Source organism: Molossus molossus, unplaced genomic scaffold (genome assembly GCF_014108415.1).
Source record: "Molossus molossus isolate mMolMol1 unplaced genomic scaffold, mMolMol1.p scaffold_m16_p_9, whole genome shotgun sequence".
Taxonomy (NCBI): domain Eukaryota; kingdom Metazoa; phylum Chordata; class Mammalia; order Chiroptera; family Molossidae; genus Molossus; species Molossus molossus.
In genome coordinates, this window is record NW_023425403.1 from 58889112 (window position 1) to 58915091 (window position 25980).

General features: G+C 45.2%; 2 protein-coding genes across 2 annotated transcripts in view; one reads left to right on the forward strand and one right to left on the reverse strand.

The window, feature by feature from the left end:
- The window catches only part of COL4A1 (collagen type IV alpha 1 chain), a 146140-nt gene extending 138577 nt beyond the window's left edge, over positions 1–7563 (reverse strand). Inside the window, exon 1 of the mRNA XM_036250137.1 lies at positions 7480–7563. Coding sequence (XP_036106030.1) covers positions 7480–7563 — 84 coding nt within the window. The remainder of the gene's footprint in view (positions 1–7479) is intronic.
- Positions 7564–7982: 419 nt separating this feature from the next.
- Positions 7983–25980, forward strand: part of COL4A2 (collagen type IV alpha 2 chain) — a 181700-nt gene continuing 163702 nt past the window's right edge. Inside the window, exons 1-3 of the mRNA XM_036250136.1 lie at positions 7983–8041; positions 8344–8426; positions 8521–8575. Of these exons, the coding sequence (XP_036106029.1) occupies positions 8383–8426; positions 8521–8575 (99 nt within the window). The 5' untranslated portion in view covers positions 7983–8041; positions 8344–8382. The remainder of the gene's footprint in view (positions 8042–8343; positions 8427–8520; positions 8576–25980) is intronic.

The window sequence follows — 25980 nt, forward strand, 5'->3', positions numbered from 1 at the left end:
TGCATTAATTAATATTATATCTTTGATAGAAATAAAATAAAAATAACAAAATAGTTATCATTGGGTTTCTTTGTAACATTCTGAAACAGGAAACCAATATGGACTCACTATCCACAAAAATGCCCCAAATGCTAAAAGACCAGTGTTGGGTAAGATTTCTCTTTGTGAAATGAAGACACGCTGCCATGTATCACTATCCCCCGAAACCTGTGCAAACAGTTTTGAAAACATTGTTACAATGAGAAAACACTGGGTTTTGTTCTTCATAAAGGAATAGATTTCTTTTCTAAAGAAAAAAGTCAATAAAACATTTTAAATAATTTTTACTGAAATGTCAAATACAGAAATACTCTCTCTCCAAATATTCTGCTGAGTTGGACAAAATGTGTTTCATCAGCTAAACTCTCTCTGAGTGGATATACAAATGGCTTCTCCAATTATGGGTATATTTGGTGGGACTAGAGAAGTGACATCAAATTGGCTCCTTCCAGTTCATAGCCAGTACCTCTTGCTGTTATCCAAATAAGAAATGCCAACAGTACTCTATGACATTTATTCAGTAATAAACAATAATAATTCCAAAACTCTGAAAAAGGTACTATTGATTCCAAGACCCACACAAGATGAGGAGATTAGAGCCTTCTCCTTTATCAGCAAAAAAAAAAAAAAAAAGCAAGCCTGCATGACAGGTAGTATATTGCTTTAATATCTGTTTTGGACACTTTGCATTTGTCTTTTGCTTTACCACAAATCAAGCAAGTTTAAAACTCATATGACATAAAACGTTCTTATAGCGTTCAGATTAAAAACCAAACGTAGCAAAGCTAGGTTTATTACTAAACCACGGAATAAACTATTTACAGAAAGAGTTCAGCACTGTATATATTTCCAAGTTGTGTTTAGTCTGTGGTGGAATATCTACTCTAAATTTCAAATTGAGAGGAAACACCTTCATTTGGCATTACTTTTCTAGTGTTCTTTAAAACCACCACAGGGGTCAGCAATGCAACAGGAGCTACTTGAGCCAGCACACAGCTCCACTGGGACTCTCCCAGGGGTCCTGGGAGAACAGCAACCAGAAACATTAGAACTAATTACAAGTAATTAATGATTTCCTTCTATGTGTCAGGAACTCCCCCGAACAGTGGAGCATTTTAAAAGAAGCTATGTCCTCCAGCATCTCATAATTGTCAGAGGTGTCAAACCAACAGACCTAAGACAACGTGATCCCGGCCACATGGCAGTGATAACACCCAGCATTTCTTGAATGCTTACTTGCTTCATGTGCACTGAGCAATTGGAAGGTATCCTTAGACCCTGTACTATTCTCATGTAATAGTTATGGACCGAGGCTCAAAAAGATTACAGTGCTCCATCGAACACAGAGTTTAGTCCTTCATGATAATTACCCAGGTTGTGTGTTGGGGAGAAGTGAAGAATTAGACCAAATAAAGTGCATGGAGCTATGTTGTGAAATGTATGCAAAACCAAGCCAAATTAAAACAATGAGATACCGCCTGGTCAGTGTGCTTCAATGGTTGAACATCGACCCAGGCACCAGGAGGTCGCCAGTTTGGTTCCTGGTCTGGGCACATGCCTGGGTTGTGGGCTGGGTTTCTGGTAGGGGCATGCAGGAGGCAGCCAATCAATGTTCTCTCTCATCGATGTTTTTCTCCCCTTTCCTCTCTCTGTAAAAGCAATAGAAAAAAAAATTAAAACAACAAGATACCACTACACATCTATTAGAATGGCCAAAACCCAACACACTGACAACACTAAGTGCTAGTAAGGATGCAGAACAATAGGCACTCTCATTCATTGCTGCTGGGAATGCAAAATGCCACAGTCACTTGGGAAAGCAGTTTGGCGGTTTCTTGCAAAACTAAACATATTCTTACCCTACAATCCAGCCATCATGTGCTTTGGTATTTACTCAAAAGATCTGAAAACTTATGTCCACACAAAAACCTGCACAGGTATGTTTATAGTAGCTCTATTCACAATCGCCAAAACTCATAAGCAACCAAGATGCCCTTCAGTAGGTAAATGGATAGATGAACTGTGGTACATCTGATAATGGTATCATTCAGGGCTCAAAAGAAAGGAACTATCAAGCCATGAAAAGACAAGGAGGAACCGTAAATGCATATTACTAAGTGAAAGAAGCCAATCTGAAAAGGCTACATACTGTATGATTCCAATTCTATGACATTATGGAAAAGGCCCTTCTATGGAGACAGTAAAAAGATCAGTGGTTGTGAGAAGTTTGAGGTGGAGAAGAACAAGCAGAGTGCAGAGGAGTTTTAGAGCAGGGAAAATACTCTGTGCGATACTGTAATGGTGGCTCCATGTCATTATACATCTGTCCAAGCCCACAGAACATATGACACAAAGAGTGAACCCTGGTGTACACGACGGACTCTGGGTGGTGATGCTGTGTCAATACAGGTTCATCAATTGTGACAAATGTACCACTGGTGGGGGATGTTGATAATGGGAGAAGCTATGCTTGTGCAGATACAGTAATTATATGGGAAATCTCTGTACCTTCCTCTCAATTTTGATTTGAGCCTAAAACTGCTCTAAAAAATAAAGACTTTATTAAACAAACAAACAAACAAACCACATCCAGCCAAAGAGATGGAGACCTTTGGTCAGAAAGGCAGCCGTTGTCAGACCCTGAGCAGGGGGATCATGTGGTCACAAACAAGGGCAGGAGTCAGGAGGGTTTGTGGCCATCCTGGCACAAGGTGAGTAGACCTCAAATGGGGCCATAGCCACGGAAAGACAGAGCAGGGGGGACTCTGAGAAGCATGTAGAAAGAAGGGTTGACCTGATGACGGAGTGACATGGAGGATAAAAAAGAATCAAGGATGAGGCCACCAATTTAGTCATGGTCTCGAGGCCATGCATCAGGAAACACCAGAGGTGCCAATGACCAAAATGGGAGAGCTGGGACGTGCACTCGATCTACACAAAAGATAATATATTCAGTTCTGGACATATTTCCTAAGTCTGCGATCAAAGCAGGACAGTTCAGATAACATGTTCCGTGGGAATGTGAAGATACTAAACTGGAGTTTAAAAAAAAAAAGGTTTGGAGAGTAGAGCTCTCAGGGTGAGGAGGGTAGAGAAAAGAAAGAAGCCAGCTGAGGCCTACCCCCATGGTACAGAGAGTTTTGGAAGAGGAAGAAGAAAAAAGAAGCAGAAAAATAGAAAGAAAACTAGAGTAGACTCATGTTACAGGAGTAAGACCAAGAGAACAATGGAAGAGAAACACAGGATGGACCCAGCTCATTGTGTACCAGACTATAAAGATATTAACCCAGACTAACTCTTAGAGTGTTAAACTCTGTAAAAGAAACTGACAATTGAAACATGTTCTGGTTTACATCCCCTTTCATTGTATGAGTAAGAATGGTAGGAATATGTCTTTTGTATTGTTCTATTGCTGATTTTTTTTTAGTGGTTGTTTAATAATAGCAGGAAAAACAATGCTCTAGTGATATTATTTTAGGCATTCTATTGTTGCTTTTGCTTACTCTAGCTCAAGAACTCAAAATACCAAATCTGAGAGACATTTTAATGAGGTTAATTCTTTTTCAATTTCTGGAACAATTGTTATAACAAACATTGTATATTTCATCAAAACAAGAATTGTCATTTACTCACTTCTTGATGCCCTACTGACTTCTAAAAGGGTTTGTTTTAGGAAGTCACTTGTCTGGAAAATCTTTACCAGCTCTTAACTAGGTAACTGAACTTGTTGAGTTACAGCCATCCTTACCAGTACCAAGAAATCTGCCAACAGTCTTGTTAATGAATAATGCAGGGCTCTGTGAATTCCCTCATGTCCTTGCCCAAGCGAGGGTAGGTTTTCTGGGTCAGTTCCTAAATGCACTCCCGCCTAGAATCAGTCACCCATGCTGCCCCTCTCTAAACATCCCCATGTACCTGCAGCCTCAGGGCCCTAGCTACGAGCTTCTTACAGCTAGCTGTTCTCCTAGATCTTGCCCTCATTGTCTCTCTACCCCTCAGAAACAAAAGTTCAGTTATCAGGATTGCTGATAAGAGAAACAATGACATCTTGGTATCTCAAAGAGGGAATTTTAGGGTCATTTTTAAATGCAAAGACCCCCAGACTTGTGAAAGGACAAAGTAGAATTACCACACCCATGTATGATGTCCCATAATACTGCATATTAAAAAAAAAACAACATATGCTAGGTTTATAGTTCCTATTTCTTTCTTAGATTTAAGTGGGATGTCCTCCCAGAAGCTTTCCTGAGTACCCCAAAGCTGGGTTAGGTGCTTCTGAGGCCCTCAGATTGCCCTGACTGTAATAATTACCAGCGTGAGTTAGATTTGCCTGTTTCTTTCTCGGTGTTTCTCCCTAGACTGTGATCTTACTGGGGGCAGAGGGTAGATCCCAGTCACTGTTTCATGGCCAGCATCTGGCAGAGTGCACAGCATGAAGAAGAGTTCAGAGAGCATGTACAAAATGAAGAAGGAAGGAATGGACCCCTGGGAGCAGGGGCAGATCAGCCAGGGAAACTGAGGCAGAGGGGAGTCGTCCAAAATAATCTGCTTAATCAAAGCAGACACAAAAGGTAGGATCCTCTTGTCCCTAAATCACACTCTTCTGTATAATATGACTAATACACACCACTAATAATTTTGTAAGAGTACCACTCTTAAACACACATAATTTATGTACATTATTTCTTCTGGTTGATATTAGAGATGCTTCTCTTAACCCTGGTCCAATTCTCTATAGAACATGATGATTTTAATTATATCATCACCAATCTCACTCCCAAGATATTGGGTTCATTTTGCTATCATTGGGACTAGATCAGAAATCAATCTTCTCATTTAAATTACATTTCCAGCCGAACACGGTCCAAACTCCCATGGGAAATACATCTCTCCTCCTTTGAGTTCTAAGTCATTCAGTCACAGGAGTGGTGACTCATGGTCTGGAGACGACAACATTGATAAGTAGGCATCACCATACTTTGGGCAGAGTTCACATTTCTGACCCCAAGAAATAATTTGTTAAGGAACATCACACAGACCAGCTGGAGGGGGGAATTTGAACGCTGCAGGAAGAACAATTTATTCAGTTCAGTCTGACTGCATGACTGAGAACACATGGTACTTGCCATCAAAATACTAGGAGTACATTTTGGTCTCAGGCTAGCACCCTGTTCCTCCTTTCTTGCCTAAGAAAGAAAAGTTGGGGAAAGGAATTGGAGTAGGTATGGCAAAAACCATTGGCTTAGAAAATCCATCCACTGGTAAATGAACAGTATAACCACAGCAGATATAGTAAAATGTAAAATCACACAGGCTTCCATATGAAAATTAAATAAATAAGTGCCATTTGTGCCCAGCACATAGTAGGTGATGTTTGGGCAGGTCAAATGTGATTCAGATACTCTGAAGGAGCAGGTAATCAAAGAAGTATTTGTGTTAGCTTTTAAATTAGTTTGATTTATACCATCTTATCATTCAAAATGTATTTCTAGATGATATTTTGCTTGAATCAATATTGAAGTTATTTCAATTCTTTGGTATATCTAACAGCTGGTTTTGTTAGGAGTTAAGCAAAAAATGTTATTGATGGCATGAAAAGTTAGACTATTTAAGATTTACATCCATAAGTCAAATGCAGCTCTCTGTAATTAAGCCAGCAAAAGTATAGTATAATGATAATATCTGTCCAGTTTATTGGTGATCAGAGTGTCCACATGCCAGATCTCTTAAAAAAAAAGAAACAACTATGTAATGCCTTAAGGGATAGTGCAAAGCTAGTGGACAGGAATATATTTGGGCTTTTGAGAATAAAGGGAAGGAAAAAAATCCCCAACTCAACAGTAATGAGTTTTATTCCCCAGGTAGAAACAGGAGTTTCCATAAGTGAGTGGCTCATTTCTTAAAGTCTTGATTGTTTGAAAAGTTAGCTCTTATCATTAGATTCACTTTGTTAATATTATAAATCGGAAAGTCTAAGTCTAAACAGAGGTTCATATTTCTAAATAGAGAACTTTCTCTCATTAGCTTGCCATCAGGTTTAGCAATCCCTCCTTGGACATGTTACATCTTTTGGTCAATATTTCTACACCCAAATAAAGTGTTCTGAAGCCTCCTCTTTTGAAAGTAGTTTGTCATCCTCACTGGAGAGTGTTTAAATAACTGACCTCAGTGCGAGAGGCTAGATGCTGGGCTAGGAGCAACAATCTGAAGTTAACTGCTCATGTAATCATTAGTCCTTTCAATGCCCCATGGAGGCACTGCCAGCAACAAGTCAAACTCTTAGTGATGAGACATGTGTGCATATTACTTTATTCTGGCATGTAACAGTTAATAATTTATATACAGTGAAGTGGAGTCAGTGAATATAATTCATTCTTCCAGAAGAGAAGTTTAAAAACAACCACCTAAGAGCAAAATTAGGATTTTGAAACAGTAAAAGAGTCATTGGGTAATGTGGCAAGTAGCAAAATCATTTTTAAACATTCGGTTGGGGGGGGGGGGTGCAAAATGTGTTTAGAAACTACATCTTCGAGCGGTTTTGTCTACAGGGCTTTGACACTGGGAAACATCTGAGATCTTGATTCTGTCTGAAGGGAAGGAAAAAAGGAAAGGACAACAGTACATCAAGGACAGTCCAGAGCTGGAAGCCTTTACCCCTGCAAACTGAACTCCCAGCTCCTTTCCGGGCAAGCACATAGCCGGAGGAAATGAAAACTAGGAAAACAATTTGTACATAGAACAATGAGATGTAGTTTCATTTTGGTTTCATACTCAAATATAAATGTGGTTATAATTTTTCGAGGTACATATTAATTAAAGCGATGGGTCGAGTGTGATAACGTTGTAAAGCTGTGCTGCAGAAGAGCCCCACTCCTGTTCTTGAGCGTGCTTCAGCAACATAAAAGTCGTGGGAAAGCTAAGATACAGCTGTTTCCAGGCAAACAGCCCAGACTGTTCAGCATCAACCACCAGCGTCTCCAAAAACGAGGGAAACAAGCCCAAAGAGACGCCTGGGCACATGTGTGGGGCTCCTTGCAGCGTGGGGAGCGTGTATCCGCCCCTCCTGCCCCCGACTCACCCGGGCACCCAGGGCAGGTGAAGGCGGCCAGCCGCTGAGCGCCCGGCGGTACGAGTTCAAATCCCGAGGACTCCCGGGCACACTCACCCCATAGAGTGCGCACCAAGTTCTGCTCGCTTGCCCCCGGCCCTGAGGAGTCCCCTAACTCACCCCTACCCAGGCCACAACAAAGGAGGCTCCCTAATGAATGTGTAAACGCAGCCCACAGGGATCACCAGCAGGGACCGAGGAGAGTGCACCTGGCCGTGCCACGAGCGACCCCCGAGGGGCGGGTAGGAGGCTCGGGCCAGGGACAAAGGGGTAGCGCGGGGTGCCCGGGGCGCAGGGCGGGGCGCCGGGGAGCCGAGCTGGCCAGGACTCACCTTCGCAGCGGCTCTGCTGCGCTCCTCGTGGAGCAGAAGGGCTGCGGGCAGCAGCAGCAGCCAGACGCCGAGCCGGGGCCCCATGGTGGCGCGCCCGGGGCGGCGGCAACCGGCGGCTGGCGGTGGGGCACGGCAGTCGGGCGCTCGGGGGCCGCGAAGGGCGGCTCACGCTCCGAGGGCCGGGGCGCGAGCGCCGAGCACTGTCCGGGGCGCGGCGGCTTGCAGCGGAGACCTGAGCGAGGCCAGGCGAGCTCCTCAATTTGTTGGCGCTGCCCCCTCCCCTCGGCGGCGCGCGGGCGGCGTCTCAAAGGGGAGGACCCTGCGGCGCGGGTAAGAGGCGGCGGGAGCGCGCGGCCCCGGGAGTGTGGCTGCCGCGCACCGGACGCCAGGGCTCTGCGCTTCGGCTGCCGAGGCGCGACCCAGCGTCCCCGCGCCTGCTGGCTGCAAGAACGGAGGGCGAACGTGCGGGCCCCGAGGCCGGCCCCCGGGGAGCCCGAGAGGGCCGACGCGCTGCTGCTGTGCCGCGGGCGGGCGCTTCTAAGGGGCGGAAGCCGGGCCGGAGGTGAGAGCAACCCCGGGGCGACGAGACCCAGGCCGAGGGCACGGACTTGGGCACCTTGTGCAGGCTGTTAGGAATGGGAGGGGTGGGGGTCGAGCGGCTGCGGCTAAGCAGCACCAACTAAGGCCTAGATGGGAGGGCCCCTCTTTCTTCTATCTCGAAGTGGGGCTGCTCCCGTCACCCCTGCGAAGAGGTGGTGGGCGCACCCCGCTCTCCCGCGTCCCGCAGACGGAGGCGGCGGCGGCTAGGATGCTTCCGTCCGCAGCCCCTTAGCTGAGCCCGCTTTGTCTTGCCTTTCACGCTAGGAAGGACCGACCCGAGCCCAGAGTGGCTGGATTGGGATCATGGACAGAGACCAGTGCACGGCGTCGGGCCCTGCCCTGCGGCGGTAAGCGACTTTCTGCCTAGTCCCTGTGTAACTTTCGGGAATTGCCAAGCCGAGGCCGCACGCTCACTGCGTTTTTCTTCCCTCTCCCATCCAGGTGGCTGCTGCTGGGAGCCGTGACGGTGGGGCTCCTGGCCCAGAGCGTCCTGGCGGTAAGTCCTGACTCCCGTTCACGGGCTTTGATTCGCGCGCCGGAGTATGGTTGGGACACACCGAGTGGCTTTGCCAGAGGCAGCTCCTGCGTGCTCACCTGAGCATGTGTGTGCCTGTGTCCTGCAGCCCTTGCCCAGCCCAGGTTCTGAGAAAGCTCACTTTGCCCCAAGAACTTAACCGATTTGCCTTCCCTTAGATTTCCTACCATCGATCTGTGTGTTACAGGCGTCGGCCCTTCCACGGGAGCCAACCATTTAAAAAAACGTAGCCCGTGGCATCCTTTTACTACGTTTAGGCAAAGCCCCAGCCTTAGAAGCCAGGGAAGGCTGCTGTCAGTCACATGGCAATGAGTTGCCAGGGTGTGGAGGAGAAACGCTTTTCTGGAACTCAGAAGCTGGTGTCTAGGTACTGTACTGTCCTTGGCAGAGGGTTTTCTTCTTTTAAATGAAAGCCCCTGGGAGGAATGGGCGGAGTGAGGAGGACAAGTTGCAATGTTGTACTTCCATTTAACCTTTGGGATGGAGGAAACAATGGCTGGACACATGGTTTGGCCCTGGAAGAGCCCCAGTGAGAGCTGCCAAGGCCCCCACCTGTGACCTGTTTACTCTGTGCCCTCCACCCCAGCGGCCATGCCATTCCAGGCAGCCCTGTCAGTATTGTCATTGTGGCGATTGCTCTAGGGGATTTCACTGAGCTTTATGTAGCATGGCTAAACTGCCGCAGATTTGGTGGGTGTCTTCAGTTGAGGACGCAAATGTTTAAACTGGAACTGAAAATCGAGGGGACTTCCTAGGTGTCCTGGACCCCATCCTCCCATCCTCTCTGTGCTGTGTTGGAATGTGATTTCTCTGGCACCTGATTTCCCAGGGATTCCTGCTTGGAATTCCTCCTTTCCGCGAGGGTTCCCACTCTGGGTAGTGTGCACACACAGGGGCGTTGGGAAGCTGTATTTGAGGTTTGGTTTAAATTCTGTTATTTTCACATTGTGCTATTCTCTACAAAGATTCTAAGACTGTGTGCAAGGAAGAACTACCCTAGCTTGGAAAAGAACCTTTAACCTTTTCTGTTGCCTTCTGCGCCAGTTCAGGGATTAGGAAGTCAGAAAGGAAGTCAGAGACTTTGACCAGAACATTCCAGGCCAAAGTTTCCTTAAAACTCAGGTCTGTTTCTTCCTTTCTACATTTCCTAATGTAAGAAGATCAGGACCCTTTTGGGTCCCGATGCACATATGACCTTATAGGACTTGATTCAGATGTATGAGCTAAAGCAATACACACGCTCAAACAAGGACGAGGTTTCTAGAAAGGAAAGCACTGAGTCCTGTTGAATGTGGGTGTGTTGGCTGTACTGTCTCCCACACCCCTTTGTTCTCTAGACTCACTGTTGTAGTATCAATGTTTTCCTTCCTGAGGATAGTGAAAGCCCAGGGATTCTTATCTAGGACTGATCCTAAATTGGTGGAAAGGGCTTCATGTCAGAATATCTGGGTCCTAAACATAGCTCTACGCATAAATCTAGAGCCCTGGTTTCCACACTTTGAACAGGGAGAGAATATTCCCAGCTTCTTACAAAGGCCAGTGCCCTATCACATGTAATGCCCTTCTCTGCCTTCCCCCAGAACCTCTTAGATGCTACACACTCACCTGAGTCTCTGAGCTCTGTCATCCTTGGATGAGACCAAGAGCATTTATTGCTTAGCAGTGCTTCTCAGAGTACAGTCCTTGGACCCCTACACTCACCTAGAAAAGGCTGGTTAAAAATGCAGACATCTTGCCCTGGCCGGTTTGACTCAGTGATTAGAGCGTCAGCCTGCGGTTCAGAAAGACCCGGGTTCGGTTCCTGCTCAAGGGCATGTACCTCGGTTGCAGTTTGTTCCTGACCCTGGTTGGGTCGTGCGGGTTGCAACCACTCAATGTGTTCCTTTCACATCCATGACACACTCTCTCTCTCTCTCCCCCCCCCCTCCCTTGCTTCCTCCCTCCCACTCTATCTGAACAAAAAATGGAAAAATGTCCTTGGGTGAGGATAAAAAAAAAAAACCACTGAGTTAGAGTGTTGTGTTGGGAGACAGTGGAATCACTTGTCAATTTATTTCAAGTCCCTGGGCTTTAGATTCTAAATCTACAAATAAAAACAGATAAATGCTCCTGAGTTATTTTACTAGAGACCTATTAATAGTATTATTCAACAGGCATGCAACTTGTGATGCTCAACAATAGATCTTCTACTTATTAACTTCTTACTGACAACTGGCTTTAATACCTGTTACTCATTAAATCATTTTTTGATCCTTAACTATATTCATTAAAATATCTTTCTTAATTGTGGCAAGGTCAGCTCCTCCCCTATTTCTGTACTATGCTCAAGAATCCTGCGTCATTGCCTATTTGTACCAAGGACTCTTTCCAGGAATAGGTCAATTTAGGAAAAACAGCTGCTTATTGTCGCTTGAAAAGCTTTTGAGCAGTAACAGCTACAAATGGTTAGCAAAGAGAATAATTACTGAATGAGTACTTTCTATGTGCCAGTTTGTATGTCATAATCGTTCTGAGCCTCATAGGAAAACACACCTATGAGGTAGGTGATTATTACCACCCCCATTTTACAGATGGGAAAACAGAGGCACAAAGAGTTTAAACAACTTGCCCAAGGTTTCTCTATAAGAGGCAGACATGAGATTTAGACCCAGACGCTTGTTCACTGCACTAAGCTTCCCAGGATCAGACTATAAGTCAGTAGTGCGGGTGCTTCTGAGTTTCAGTATTTGAGTCCTCTGGTTGTGCTTTCTCCTTGCTCTTAACTGTAACTAACAGTGTGTTGTGTTGGGAGCCTGGTTCCTAGAAAGGTGCCCCCCCCCCCCACCAATCCCACTGCATTGCTCTGAAGAGTAGGAGCCCAGTGCAAAGGGGGAGTAATATGACCAGGTACCCAAAGGAGAAAAGGAAGCATATATCCCATTGGGCATCCTGGGCTCAGGACCCACTATAAACACATGTGCTCCGCTTGTGCAACCTTGGGCAGCACTTGCTGTTGTTCAGGTTGCCAAGGTGCTGAGCACATGTGCCTTCCTAAAAGGCAGTGCAAGTATAATGCTTACCAGCCCACACTCTGAGGGCAGGCTGCCTTGGGCCATTCCCAACTCCGCAGCTGATGAGCTGCCTATCCCTGGCGCTCACCACACCCCTATGTCCTGCAATGGGGCTGTTACCAGTGGTATCCATCTCTAGGGTTGTGGGCTGTCAGATGAGTGGACGTGTGTGAAGTGCCCTGGAGTGTGGCACAGAGCAAGTGCTTGAGGCATCTGCTGGGCCGGTGTCAGGGAAGGTTCCTGTAGCATCATGCTCCCGGCCTTTGAGGAGACTTAAAAGCAAAAATGCGCACTGCAGCCCATGCTGGGCATTGTTAGTTATCTTAAGAGATGGAACAGCAGCCTTGAAGATACAAGAGACCAGTCCTGTGTGATTCTGGAAGGAAGAGAATTCCAGAGAACAAAGACCTTCTTTCCTTTAGATTAAATATGCAGGGGAACTGGGCTGACCTCATGACCTCAACCGAGGAGACCGGCCACAGACTTGAGATTCTCATAGGTATCAGGGTGTAGCCCTGTGTACCCCTGGAAATGCTGGGCTCCAGGCTGCCTTCAGACCAGCTTCAGTTTCCAGAGTGCCTTCTAGGACTCCACGTCCTCGAAAAGTCACTTGAAAAATGACACTCCTGCACACGGCTGTACCTTTCCTTCTGCCCCCAAAGAGAAAGGAAAGAGAGAAAAACAGAAGCAATGTGTTCCAAAGGTTTTCTCTTCTCCTTTCAATCAGTGTATTGATAAATTATGAAAAATGTATAGTGCTAAGCCATTCCCGATGCTCTATTTAAGAATCATGGAGGACAATTCTTTCTTAGAATTCCCTATAGCTTTAGTACTAAAGTTCAAACTCTGGACTCCTCAGAAGGAAAATATCACAAGGCTCCTCCTTAATGGAAAAACAAGCACATCTCGGGAGGCAACTAAAGCAATCCTCCCTGGTGGCTTATTTGACTTGGCTACAGTGACTGACACCAGGGACTCATCATCACATCCCAGAACAGATGCAGGTACGAACACAGGACAGGGGAACATGGCTCTAGTCTTGTCTGTGGGTATATTCGGAACCAGAGAGAGAGAGAAGATGAAATTCAAGTAAAAAAAGTTCTAGAATAGAAAATAAAACTTTGCTAAAATAATAAGTCAAAGGATTATCTGTCTTTTGGCAAGAAGGTAAAAAACAAAAAAAAAAAAAGGTGACACTGCCCAATTAAATAATAGAGAATATTCAAGGGAAAATGAAAGGGCAGTGAATCTAACTTTTCAACTTTATGTCTGATGACGATGTCACTATGCAAAAGGTGGTTTTGGAATGTTTTATTCTTTTAATCTGAAAAAGAGTATTTATCTTTGACGAGAGGACTTCAGAGAAAGCTCTGAAATTGGCCCTCGCTGGATCTGCTGGTATCAGCTGGCAGGTGAAGTTTGGAACCCCAGGCTTGGTTGAGTCCGCTTGTAAACCAGGCGATCTGTGCAGTAGTGGTGGCCTCTGGGGCCGAGGATGCACATCTAAGCTTCATGCCCACCTGGCTCCTAACTAGCTGTTTGACCCCACAGCAAGTCACTCAGTGCTTTGGTTCTGGGGCCTGAAGGAACACTGAAGAAGACCTGTTGTGTGGTATCCGTGTTGGGGTGCTCCAGGTGAGCTGGAGAGTCAGAACTGAGAACACACGGTGCCCGCACCTGCCGCAGGCCCTTCCCTGAGCTGAAACCGCAGGGCAGAGCTGGCTCTCATCCCGCCAGCTGTAACATCGGGACTAGGAATGCTTTTCCAGGAAAGCATTTGGGCTGCTTCAGGATATGACTTAAAAGTAAATATGCTGCATCAGGCTTTTTATCTTTAGAGTGTGAGAGGCTTCTGGGATTCAATGAATGGAACTTAATCATCTGACGTGAGAGAATGGGCAGGTCATTTGGATGTTGCCTCTCCTCTCGTATCTGCTGCCTCTCCTCTCGTATCTGCTCCTTCGGTTAATGAGACTCTCCTGGGACAGATGAAGGACTGAATGACTCACTAACCTTGATTTCAGGGGCTTCCCTGTGGTGCGATTTTTTTTTTTTTTGATTATTCATGAACGGAGAAGGGGATATCTAATCTTAGGAAGACCCATGGCATTTGGTCCAATCTCGGCCATGTGGTCAGGGAATGGATTTCAAAGGAAGTACAGGTTTCTGGCAACTCTCCCTGTAAGCTCTGCCCTACCCACTAGACACATAGCCCCTGAGTGCCTGGGTCTGGTCTCCTCATGTTGGCACCTCCCTGCTGTTCCTGGCAGACTGCTGATGTGCACTGGGCGTTCTCTTAGCCTGTGTTCTGCTGCCTTGAATAAGGCTGCCTTTTGAAGCAACAAGTACTTTTGTTTTGAAAAAATAAATAAAAGTGCTCCTCTAAGTGCAGAGCGTATCCTGTAAGAGAGAAATGCTATTAGTGAAAAAACTGGCAAAATTCTGTTGGAGTCTGTAGTTTCATGTGTTCATGTCAATTTCTAGTTTTGATGAAATGTGCCAAGGTAATGTAAGATGTTAATAAAGTATCATCTTGTCTGGCCAGAGGGTATAGGGGATGCTTTGCACTATCTTTGCAACCTCTCTATAAATCGAAATTATTTTCAAATAAAAACCTGCTCTAGGAAGCCCAGGGCCAGTCACATTTGGCATGCATAAACCAGACAAGTGCAAAGAAAAAGCTGAGAAGCAGCAAGTCTGAGGCAAGTGAACAGAAGATGTGGCAGGCAAGAGGAAAATGCGGCCCCACTCTTTCATAGACTAAGTAAACAAAAAGCACTCCTGTGTACTTGGAAAATAGCAAAAGTGCCCCACAAGGGGAAAAGGCTTTTGTCCCCCTAACTTGGGGGGTGCTATGTAAAGAGAGAGGAGGAAAGACATCCTGATGGAGTTTTCATAGGTCAGCATCTCAAAGGGGCTCCGCCGGGAGCTGCAATAGCCTCCCTCTTCTTGACCGACTGGGCAGCGAAAACAGTCACACGGTTGTTTCCTGAGCTTGCAGTGGTATGGCAGGATTGCATGATGGTGTCATTTCCAGGGAGACATTACACATGAGTGCTCACACCTCTAGCCCTGGCTGATTTGTCAGGCCAGAGTTTGTAGGTGCTGTATGGAAAAGGAGAGACCACCCCCACCTTCTTGCATGCCTAGAAAACTGGGTGGGTGGCAAGAAAGTGGCTCTACTGGGATGTCTAGTGTCCCTGCCCCACCTCCACACGCAGTCCCTACAGGACACTGTGGTGGAATTTGGAGTTAGCAATCTCCAGGTGGCCACGACTTCTATTTCAGTTACGGGCTGGGGGAAAAGGGGCCAAGAGCAAGGATGGCCAATGGCCAGTGGCCGTCACCTTGCACATTTGCCTCTGTCACCACCCTGCAGGAACAGAGCAGCCTCTGTCCCCTGGCCCTGTCCAGTTCTGTTTTGTAGCTTTCTGCATACACACCCTATCTCCTCTCAGTAGCCTGCAGCCCTGTGACCTGAAGGACACCCCGGCCTCTCATCTGTTAGAGTACCCATGTGGCAGATTCAGAATGTTTATACCTGGCTGGAGCCTCCATTCCTTAGAATTGAGACCCATTCAAAATCTAATTAGAGTGTCCTCTCAAACTGCTGGGACTTTTAGTTATCATTAGAGAACAATTTTTTTAAAACTTGTCTTTATTGTTGAATGTATTACAGATGTCCCTCCTTTCCCCCTCTTGACTCCCTCCTCTCCACACCCACCCACCCCTTCCCTTTCCCCACACTTTATTGTTTGTGTCCATTGGTTATGCATAAATGCATAGAAGTTCTTTGGTTTATTTCTTCCTGCCCCCCTCCCCGCTTCCCTTTGAGGTATGTCAGTCTAACAACCAGTTTGTACTTCTTAATCTCTTCACCTTTTTAACCCATTTCCCGATCTGGCAACCAACAAAATGTATCTATGAGTCTGTTTCTGTTCTGCTTGTTCATTTTGTTTATAGATCCAATTGTTGATAGATATGTATTTATTGCCATTTTATTGTTCATATTTTTTATCTTCTTTTTCTTCAAGAAGACCCCTTAACATTTCATGTAATACTGGTTTGGTGGTGATGAACTCCTTTAGCTTTTTCTTTCTGGGAAACTCTTTATATGTCCATCGATTCTAAATGATAGCTTTGCAGGATAGAGTAATCTTGATTGTAGGTTCTTGCGTTTCATCACTCTGAATATTTCTTGCCACTCCCTTCTGGCCTGCAAAGTTTCTTTTGAGAAATTATCTGACAGTCTTATGGGAGCTCCCTTGTAGGTAACTAACTGCTTTTCTCTTGCTGCTTTTAAGATTCTTTGTCTTGAACCTTTTGCAGTTTGATTATGATGTGTCTTGGTGTGGACTTCTTGGGGTTCATCTTGTTTGGGACTCTCTGTGCTTCCTGAACTTGTCTGTTTCCTTCACCAAGTTAGGGAAGTTTCCTGTCATTATTTTTAAAATAGGTTTTCAATTTCTTACAGTTTCTCTTCTCCTTCTGGCACCCCCATGATGTGAATGTTGGTATGCTTGAAGTTGTCCCAGAGGCTCCTTACACTATCCTCATTTTTTTTGGATTCTTTTTTCTTTTTGCTGTTCTTATTGGGTGTGTTTTGCTTCCTTATATTACAAATCGATGGTTTGCTTCTTGGCTTTTTATGTACTCTACTGTTGATTCTCTGTAAGTCATTCTTTATTTCAGTTAGTGCTTCCTTTATTTCTGACTGTGTATGTTTCATTTCTGACTGGTCCTTTTTTATGCTTTTAAGGCCTTCACTAAGTTCATTGAGCATCCTTATAAGCAGTATTTTGAACTCCACATCTGTTAGATTGCTTATCTCCATTTCATTTAGTTCTTTTCCTGGAGTTGTGTTCTGTTCTTTCATTTGGAACATGTTTTTTTGTCTCCTCATTTTGGCTACTTCCCTGGTTTGTTTCTTTGTATAAGGTAGAGTTGCTGTGTCTCCTAGGCTTCCTAGGGTGGCCTATTGTTGTAGGTGTCCTGTAGGGTCCAGTGGCTTAGCCTCCCTGCTCACCCCAGCTGTGCCCTTGAGGTACACCCCTTGTGTGGACTGTACACACTTCTGTTGTAATTGAGTCTTGATTGCTGTTGGCACATCAATGGGAGTGATTTCCTCAGGCTAATCAGCTTCAAGGACTGGCTATGCCCACTGGCCACTGACCTCTCACTACCTTGGAGGACCAGCTATGTAGGAGTCCACCACACAGAGCAAGACTTACTTCACCAGGGCTCTGGTACCCACTGAGTCCAATCCTTGAGTGTGTCACTTGTGTAGGTGGTTGGGTGGTGGTGCTTCGCTGTGTTCTAAAGATGTCTACTGGGTGTGCTGGCTCTGGGACAGGGTCAGCCACTGCCTGTGTTCTAGCTGGGACCATCAGGCATAAGGTACAAAGTGATCTGCAGATGGCTGCTTCTTGTGTTGGACTTGGAGGTGCCCAGGCAAAACCAAGCTGCGAACCAAGGCTGGCTGTTACTAGTGCCGAGCCTGGGGCTACTTAGTGAGAGGGAGGGGGCTCGCTGAGGCCAGATGCTGCTTTTTTTTGCATGATACGTGACAAATCAAATAAAATGTTAACAGTAGAATCTCTGCAGGGGATTATATGCTTATGTACTATAAAATCCTTTTTTTTTTTAAATTTTTAAATATTTTTTGTTACAGATGTTTCTCCTTTTTAACCCCATTGGCACCCCCCTCCCCATCCCCCGGCCCTGTCCCCGGCTTTGTTGTCCATGTCCATTGGTCATGCGTACATGCATATAAGTTCTGTGGTTTATCTCTTCGCACCCCCCACCCCCTCTTCTGAGGGATGTCAGTCTGTGCCCTACTTCCATGTTTCTGGGTCTACCATATTCCTCAGACTGTTATGTTCATTATATTCCACAAATAAGTGAGATCATGTGGTATTTGTCTTTTTCTGCTTGGCTTAGTTCACTTAGGATAATACTTTCCAGGTCCCTTCATGTCGTCTCAAAGGATAAGAGATCTTTCTTTCTTACAGCTGCATAATACTCCATTGTGTATATGTACTACTGCTTTTTTATCCATTCATCTACTGATGGACACTTGGGCTGTTTCCAGATCTTAGCTATTGTAAATAGTGCTGCTATGAACATGGAGGTACATATATTCTTTCTGATTGGTGTTTCAGGCTTCTTAGGGTATATTCCTAGAAGCAGGATCACTGGGTCAAATGGAAGTTCAATTTTTAATTTTTTGAGGTAACACCATATTGTTTTCCATAGTGGCTGCACCAGTCTGCATTCCCACCAGCAGTGTATTAGAGTCCCCTTTTCTCCACACCCTCGCCAACACTTGTTTGATGATTTGTTGATGGCAGCCATTCTGACGGGTGTGAGGTGATACCTCATTGTTGTTTTAATTTTCATCTCTCTGATGATTAGTGATGTTGAGCATTTCTTCATATGTCTCTTGGCCATTTGTATGTCCTGTTTGGAGATGCTTTTTTTTTTTGGACGGAATTTAGGAAAATCTGAAACAGGAGCCAAGACAGGCCAATTCTATGGAAAAGCCACTGGAAACAGCTTGGGTGGGCCTGAAAATTGGGTGGGGCAGGGCCTCAGGGAATCACCAGAGTGGGGCAAACAGTATGAGCCAAGTTGCTGGAGTCCCAGATATGGCTGTGTCTGCCTACCCTGTGGGGAAGGGCTCGCCAAAGAGAAAATGGCCTGCATCAGCATGTCTGTCCAGGAGAAAGCTGCCCCTCCAGTCCTCACCCCAATGCCAAACAACGCAGTTCTTCTGCATGTGTCTCTGGTGCCTTTCAAGCTGCCACCCCACGCTGGGGCCAGTCTCAGTGTGGCTTCTTCTTAAATGTTGTAGCTGTAGGACTCCCATTCAGCTTGATTTCAGGCAGTTTTGAATGGTGGTTGTTCTGTAGTTTAGTTGCAATTTTGAATGATGGTTGTGGGAAGAGGTGATACTGTGTTTACCTATGCCACCATCTTGACTGGAAGTGAGATCAATGATTTTAAGTCATCATTCATAACTCAATAGACATTAAACATGTGTCTTTCTCTTCCTGAACTGCAACTACTGTTCCCACATCCGTGTTTAGGACATGTTACATTGTTCCTCCTGGACTTGCTCAGTGCACTGTGTGCTCCAGGGCCTGGAACGCAGAAAGCACTCAGTGAAGCGAGTGCGCCGTAAGTGAGCGAAGATGGCAAATAAAAATGAGTTAGTTAGCCTTGGTTGGTTTGGCTCAGCGGTTGAGCATCGCCTGTGGACCAGAGAGTCTGGGGTTCGGTTCCCGCTAGAGGCATGTACCACAAAAAAAAAAAAAAAAAAAAAAAAATGAGTTAGTTGAAAGTTTTCAAACAAATCTTTTGGATGAGGAATATAGTCATGGAACAACTAATAAAAGATGAGATAAAAATGTAGTTTTTTTTCCCTGTGGGTTTTTTTTTTTCCAAATGAAAATGCTTGCCCCCTCACTGGATAAAGCTAGCTGTATATGATGATAAAGGGCTCATTGATCCATCTATGAAAGATTTGCATTTTTTCCTACGGATTGTTTCAACCCCACCCATAAAATTCCTATGTTGCTGCTTTTGCCCAGGTCAGTGATCTCCGTGTGGGAATTACAGAAGAATTTGTGTTATTGAATTACATGGACTGATTTTCTGGTACCTGGTAGAAGTTACATAACTATGCTTTTCTGCGTGCGGGGCACTTTGGGCTGTGTGACTGTGTCTGTGGAGTGATGTGTGACTCTCTGTGGAGACATGTGGGCCTGTGAGAACAGAAGAAAGGGCCCCAGCTGGCGGGCATGATCAAAGATCCATGCTCCGTGGGAGGCCTCCGAGACTCTGGTTTGTCCATTAGAGAAAAGAGACTCTGATTAGCAAGGACTGTACAATAATTGCAGGCTGGTGTCAGGAAGGAGGGACGCAGGAAACAGACCAGCCCCAGGGGACCTGCCAGTACAGCCCTCCCTCCTCTGTCCTTACCTCACTGACATGACTCCAGGTTGAAGAAAAGGAAGGGGACCTCTGGGGGGTTCTTTGTTGGGTACCCTGGGACCGACATAAGAAAGAGTAACCCTTGAAGGTGCTTCTAGTGTTCCACATCCCCCAGGGACAGCTAAAATGTCCCACAGGAGAAACACAGCAACTCCCGTTGGTAGAGCACATTGGTGCCAGGAACTAATCTAAGCCGCTGACACACATTACCTGCTAAGTGCCCGCAACTCTGTGATTAGTCCACTTTGTAGATGTGCCGACTTAGGCACAGACAGGTTAGGGTACTTGTTAAGATCAATGAGAAATAAAGTTGGGAATGAAGCCCAGGACTCGCTGATTCCAAAGCCTCTACTCTTAACCACGGTGCTAGGCTGGCAGATCCCTAGCTTTAAAATATGTATGCGTATCAAAATCCACAAGATTTTGGGTATATAATATATATAATATTTAATTTTACCTACGTGTAATGTATATTATATGTAAAATATATGTATATATTATTTACATGGAATATATAGAGATAGATAATAGATATAGATGACAGAGATAAAAGGTAGAGATAGACAGATGATAGACAGACAGACAGATGAGAGAGAAATGGAGAGCATAGAGCACGCATATGCACACACGGCCCTTGGATGCTCCCGGCTCCTTTTTCTAAAAGGGCTGCCCAGGCAGAGGACAGGAGAATGACTGCCTCTAGGGCACATCAGGCAGACCTGTCCTTTTCAGAGTCCCTTTAGGGTCTACAGGGAGGCTGACCTGTGCGTGCAGGGGGCTGAGTAGCTCGTAAACTCTGTGAGACAGACTAAAGAGGCTGCATTTGGGAGAGGCCCACAGTGGCTGACCAGAGAAGACAGGAGAGCGGGTAAGGGGGAATCTGAGAGGCAGAACAGAGTTTCTGTGGAACTCCTTCTCCAGGTCCTTTTCGAAATGCCAGGCCATAAAAGTGCATTCACTACAGCCACGAAAAGTGGAGAGGGATGTGTAAGCACAGCCCGAGTATCTCAGAGCAGATGGAGAGCCTCTTGGAAAACGGTCAGTCCTGACTTGGATAAAGCTGTACTGAAACCCCTGGGGAGTAAGAGGCCTTCCTACAATTATCTTAGCTCTGCAGGAGACCCCCATGGTCAGCAATGGAAGGATGACAGAATCCATTTTTTTCTGAAACAAAGCCAACTTCCTTATATGGAGGCTGCTTTTACTGCTGTGTTGTTTGTTCTAACGTTTTTCATTGGCGTTTCCCAGGTGCCAACAGGTAGACAGGTGGGGTCTATTAAAAAGAGTTGGAGCATCTAGGTTTGAGTCTGAAGACTGGGGAAAGCCATTTCCTGTCTGCGCCTCCTTTTCCTCACGTGTGAAATGGGAATGCTACTTACTGTGTCACAAGTTCATGGTGAGATCATTTATGTGGAATTCGATGGCCAAATGATCATGTCTGATCCTACTAGGAATAATATTCACTCACAAGTTTATATACATCAATTTTCTCATGGGCTCAGGTCTGGGTCCCAGAGCAAGGACAGGCCAGAAGCAACAGGGTTGGAGTGTTCTGAGTACACATGTGTTGGGTTCAGGGGTACGAGTTGTCCATCTGTGTGACCAAAATTTTTAAGTTAAATATGTCATCTGGGATTATCCATGTATAGAGAGCTCCCTGTTTGAGACCTAGTTTCTTCCTGCTTTGACTAGATTAGTCTTCTAATACGTCGGATTTCAGTGATTATACTCATCAGCAAACACCTGCAGAGACCCCCTCAAGACTTAGAACCATGCTGTTCAGAGGAGATTACTAAAGAAAGAGCAGGACAATGGCATAGGGTTTACAAGGAATAAGGGCAGCTTGGGTCTTGGGTTGGAAAGCTGCTTTTGCTACTTGGGCTGCATGACTTTGGACAAGTTACTTAGCTTTTAAGCTTTAGTTGCATGTCTAAAACGGAAATAAAATAGTCCTGCCTCCTAAGTTGCTCTGAGAAGAAAAGAAGAAATTGCATGTAAAGATCTTAGTGATCTTATCATTGCAGTGCTTGCTGAATGGTAGCTAACGGTACTTGGCTCCAGGTTTAGGGTATTACAGGATATTCTCTGTAGGTGGCCTTCAAGGCAGAAGAGAGGAGACTGTGCCCACCCAGGCGCAGCAGCACAAAGGAGGGCATGGGTACACTAGGCCAGCAGGTCCGAAGGGATGCAGGAGGGAATCGGGGTGAGATCCTGTCATCCTCATTGTGCCTGTGGTGCCCGAGGCTGAGCCGTGGACAAGCTCAGCGGCGCGCACACAGTTCACGCGGTGAGATGGGTGCAGGGGCATCTTTGCGCTGCCTTTGGGCAGTTGTTTTCATTGCTATAAATTTGAGAAGTAGCAGCAAAAATTTTTCATTTTAATTAAAGTTAGGTCAAGGTGTAATGAAATGATTTCCAGAACAAGTGAAAAGACTTAAAAACAGAGAACATCTTGTTCAAATAACTGAGACCCCCAGTGTAATTTAACACAGCAAGGAAACTCAAGAGGCTTTGGTCTGGCAACATGGCATAGAAATCACAGTGGAATCCTAGAAAAGAACTTCTCCTAGAAAGATCACAAGGTCACCGTCCTCACCCTGCCCTTGCCATTCCCGCGCAGGGCGTTAGCAAAATGCAGTGTCTGCTGCCGTTCCACAAGTCAGGATGAACAGGACACACAGACAGACCTGTTTCCTCCTGAGCACCCAGGTGAGCAAAGCCAGTGGGTGGATTCAAACAGGAAGATTCCAGCTGGAAATTCCAGGGAGGAAAACCACCTCCTTCCCTTTCTGCCTTACTTAGTCATTGTCCTTATTGTAACAACTGTCCAAGTACAATCAAGGGCCAAATAGGGGCCTGAAATAGTCTCTTTTCCTTTTCTACCAGCTCTCCCTGCCTTCTCCATTCCCCTGGCAATCTTAGCTCAGACAGGATTTCCTCCATCATAGTCGTCAGCTTCGATGGTCCAGCCTCCCATTCCTGTTGCAAAACAAGGAATATTAACAGCAAATAGTCTGAAATGATTGGTAAATCTTATGCCAAAACATGTAGACATCAGTTTTTATGTGTGCTGACCAACATCAAGATGCCAGTTTTGAAAAGTAAATGTTTTTCTCACTAGGTCACATGATAACAGTGAGTTATCAGCTGTCTGCCCTGGCTTTTGTACAGTTACAAAAGAGCAAACACATTCATTGTAATTGCATATTTAAAGCGCTACAAAGTTAAAACAAAAATGGCAATTTTAGCAAAAGCCATTCATGTTTTAGATGAAGGCTAGTAGAATGTTGGTCAGATTAGTAACATTTCCTGCTAGTACTGGGTCTGGTTCCCACCCCCACATAGGAACAGACCTTCCAGGCATGATATGAAACATTCTTTCAAAGCCTTAACAGATTTCCTGGGGTCTGGAAGCAGAATGAAATCTTTCAAGTCTCCCAAATGATTCGAGGAGAAACCAGAGCAACCCAATTATAGGAACGATGCAGATAGTTGTCAGTTCTGCTCTTGATTAAAATGAAAACTCAAGTCACTCAGCTCCAGCTGCCTGTGCAGGGAGCAAAGTATGCACAGGACACATTAAATGAGCAAAATTCTGCTCACTTCCCCCATCTAGTTGTAAGTGCACATGCCCTCTTCTCTTCTCTCCTCTTCTCTTCTCTCCTCCTCTCCTCTCCTCTCCTCTCTGCCTCTCCTATCTCTCCTAGTAATGTAGCAATACTAGTAACACTAATAGCAGCACACCACTGTCCCTTTCCAATGGAATTGCTTTTGCCAGGAGATGGAAGACAAACATTGTTCTCTCCCAGTTCCTATCAATGGAGTCCCATCAAAGAAGTTGGGGGGAGAAAAGTAAAATACTTTTTACAGATTCTAATTCCTCTTTTCTATCCCTGTTTCAAAATTTCTTCACCGAGACCCTGTGTTCTTCTAGATCTAAAACTTTGCTCAAAAAAAAATTGGATCTGGCCCTGGCCAGTTTAGTTCAGCGGTTAGAGCAGCGACCTGTGGGCCAGAGAGACCCGGGTTTGGTTCCCGCTAAAGGCATGTACCTCGGATGCAGTTTGTCCCCAGCCCCAGTTGGGGTTGTGTGGGTGGCAACCAGTCAATGTGTCTCTCTCATATCAATGTTTCTCTCTCTCTCTCTCTCTCTTCCTCCCTCTCTCCTTCCCACTCTATCTGGAGATAAATGCAAAAGTGTCTTCAGGTGAGGATAAAAAAAAAAAAAAAAAAACAGATCTGAAACTATTATTTATGTGCAGAATTTGCCTCTGGTTTTCTCTGAAACCAGTGGACCTTGGACTGGCAGGACTTTGGGATCATCTGGGGAACTTGGTAATATTGTAACGCTCCGATCCTGCTCTTCAGATTCTGAGTGCTCTGCTCTGGGGTGGGGCCAGGCATCTAAAGCTTCCACCTCTGGATTAAGCAGGGATTTTCAACCTGCACTGAATGTAGCAATCACCTGGGGAATGTTCCGAAATGCTGGTGCATTTATACAAGCCCCTCTACTGACTGTAAAAGAATGTAAAGCCCATGCAGAGACACATTTTGCCCTTTACAGTCCAGAGGACTATTTGCCATGCTCACCAGGAGGTTCTGGTTCTCTGGGCCTGGGCTCTCTACCCACAAAACGCAGCCCATGTCCTGGGACCTTCCTACCCAACTTTGGAAGGTGGTGAGGCACAGCGGGCAGGACACAGCCCAGGGTCCTCTCCAGCCACCGGGGAACCCCACCCTCCCCAGTCTAGTGCGTGGGTGGGATTCTCTCTTCATATGAGCTGGGCTATGATTTCTGGGCAGTATCTTTGTCCTCCAACAGGAGCAGTTTGTTATCTGCTTCTCACCTGATTGGAATTCAGTGTTCTAGAAATAAATGACTTAGGACTTAACTTTACTCCAGAAGGGGAAGAAAATAAGATTAGTCATGCTCACTCGTCATTGTTTTTTGAAACCCAAAAAATTCCTTACTTAAGAAGTAAAAACGGGTAAGAATAGCGTTGACTTCTGTCTAGAGATTCGAGGACAAGCAATGGTTGGACAGCACCGATACTTCAAATAACTGAAAAGGCTGGTTCCCCTAGAACAAAATCTAACCCCAGGACCATCTGCTTCTGCTTGGTGTCAAAACAAGAAGGCAAAGCCAGACCAGTGTCTCCAAGGAAAATAAATGTATTTAAAAGGAGATAGAGAGATGATAGATAGATAGATAGATAGATAGATAGATAGATAGATAGATAGATAATTTCATGAAGTTTTTCAATTGCCTTTTGCTTTTTTCTACCATACCATTTACAGAATCTTTATTCTTCTAATTCTTAAGTTAATGACAAAAGACTAAGGCTGTTTATTCAGTTAACATTTTTGCCTTCATGTTGGCTTGTCCTCTTCATTAGGCTTAATTAACTGGAGTCTGTAAGAATAAACAGAAGAAAAGACAGACATGAGGTTTTTCTTAGTTCCTCATATTAAAAAATAATTATTTCACATCTTTATTCTTTGTAAGCATTTCATGTGTTAAAAATTAGGTCAATTGCTCTGGCCAGTTCGGCTCAGCGGTTGGAGCATCAGCCTGCGGTCCAGAGAGACCCCGGTTCGGTTCCCGCTAAGGGCGCATGCCTTGGTTGCAGTTTGTCCCCGGCCCTGGTTGGGTCGTGCGGGTGGCAGCCACTTGATGTGTCCCTTTCACATCGATGTTTCTCTCTCTCTCTCTTCCTCTCTCTTCCTCTCTCTCCCTCCCACTCTATCTGAGCAAAAAAAAAAAAAAAAAAATGGAAAAATGTCCTCAGGGGAGGATAAAAAAAAAATTAGGTCAATTATCTGAAATAAGAAATAAAATTTTAACACGACTCATACATCACATATGCAACAAACACAGTGTTTGTAAACTAATCATTTAGAAACAGTTATCAATGTCATCTCAGGTCTCTTGTATATACAGTGCAAACTTGTGTTGATTCTTTTATACTTTTGTTTTTTTAACTGTGATAAAATACACATAAAATTTACCATCCTAATCATTTTTAAGTGTGCAGCTCATAGCATTAAGAACATTTTCGTTGTCGCACAACCAGCCCCACCATCCGTCTCCAGACATTTTTATCATCTCAAACTGAAGACTCCCCTTCCCCCTCCCCCAGCCCCTGACAATGTCTGTTCTACTTTGTGTCTTTCAGCTTGCTTATTTGAGGGACCTCAGTGGAATCACACAATATTTGTCCTTTTGTAACTGGCTTATTTCAGTTAGCATGGTGTCTTCAAGGTCCATCGTTTTGTAGCACGTGTGAGAATTTCCTTCTTTCTGAGGCTGAACAATATTCC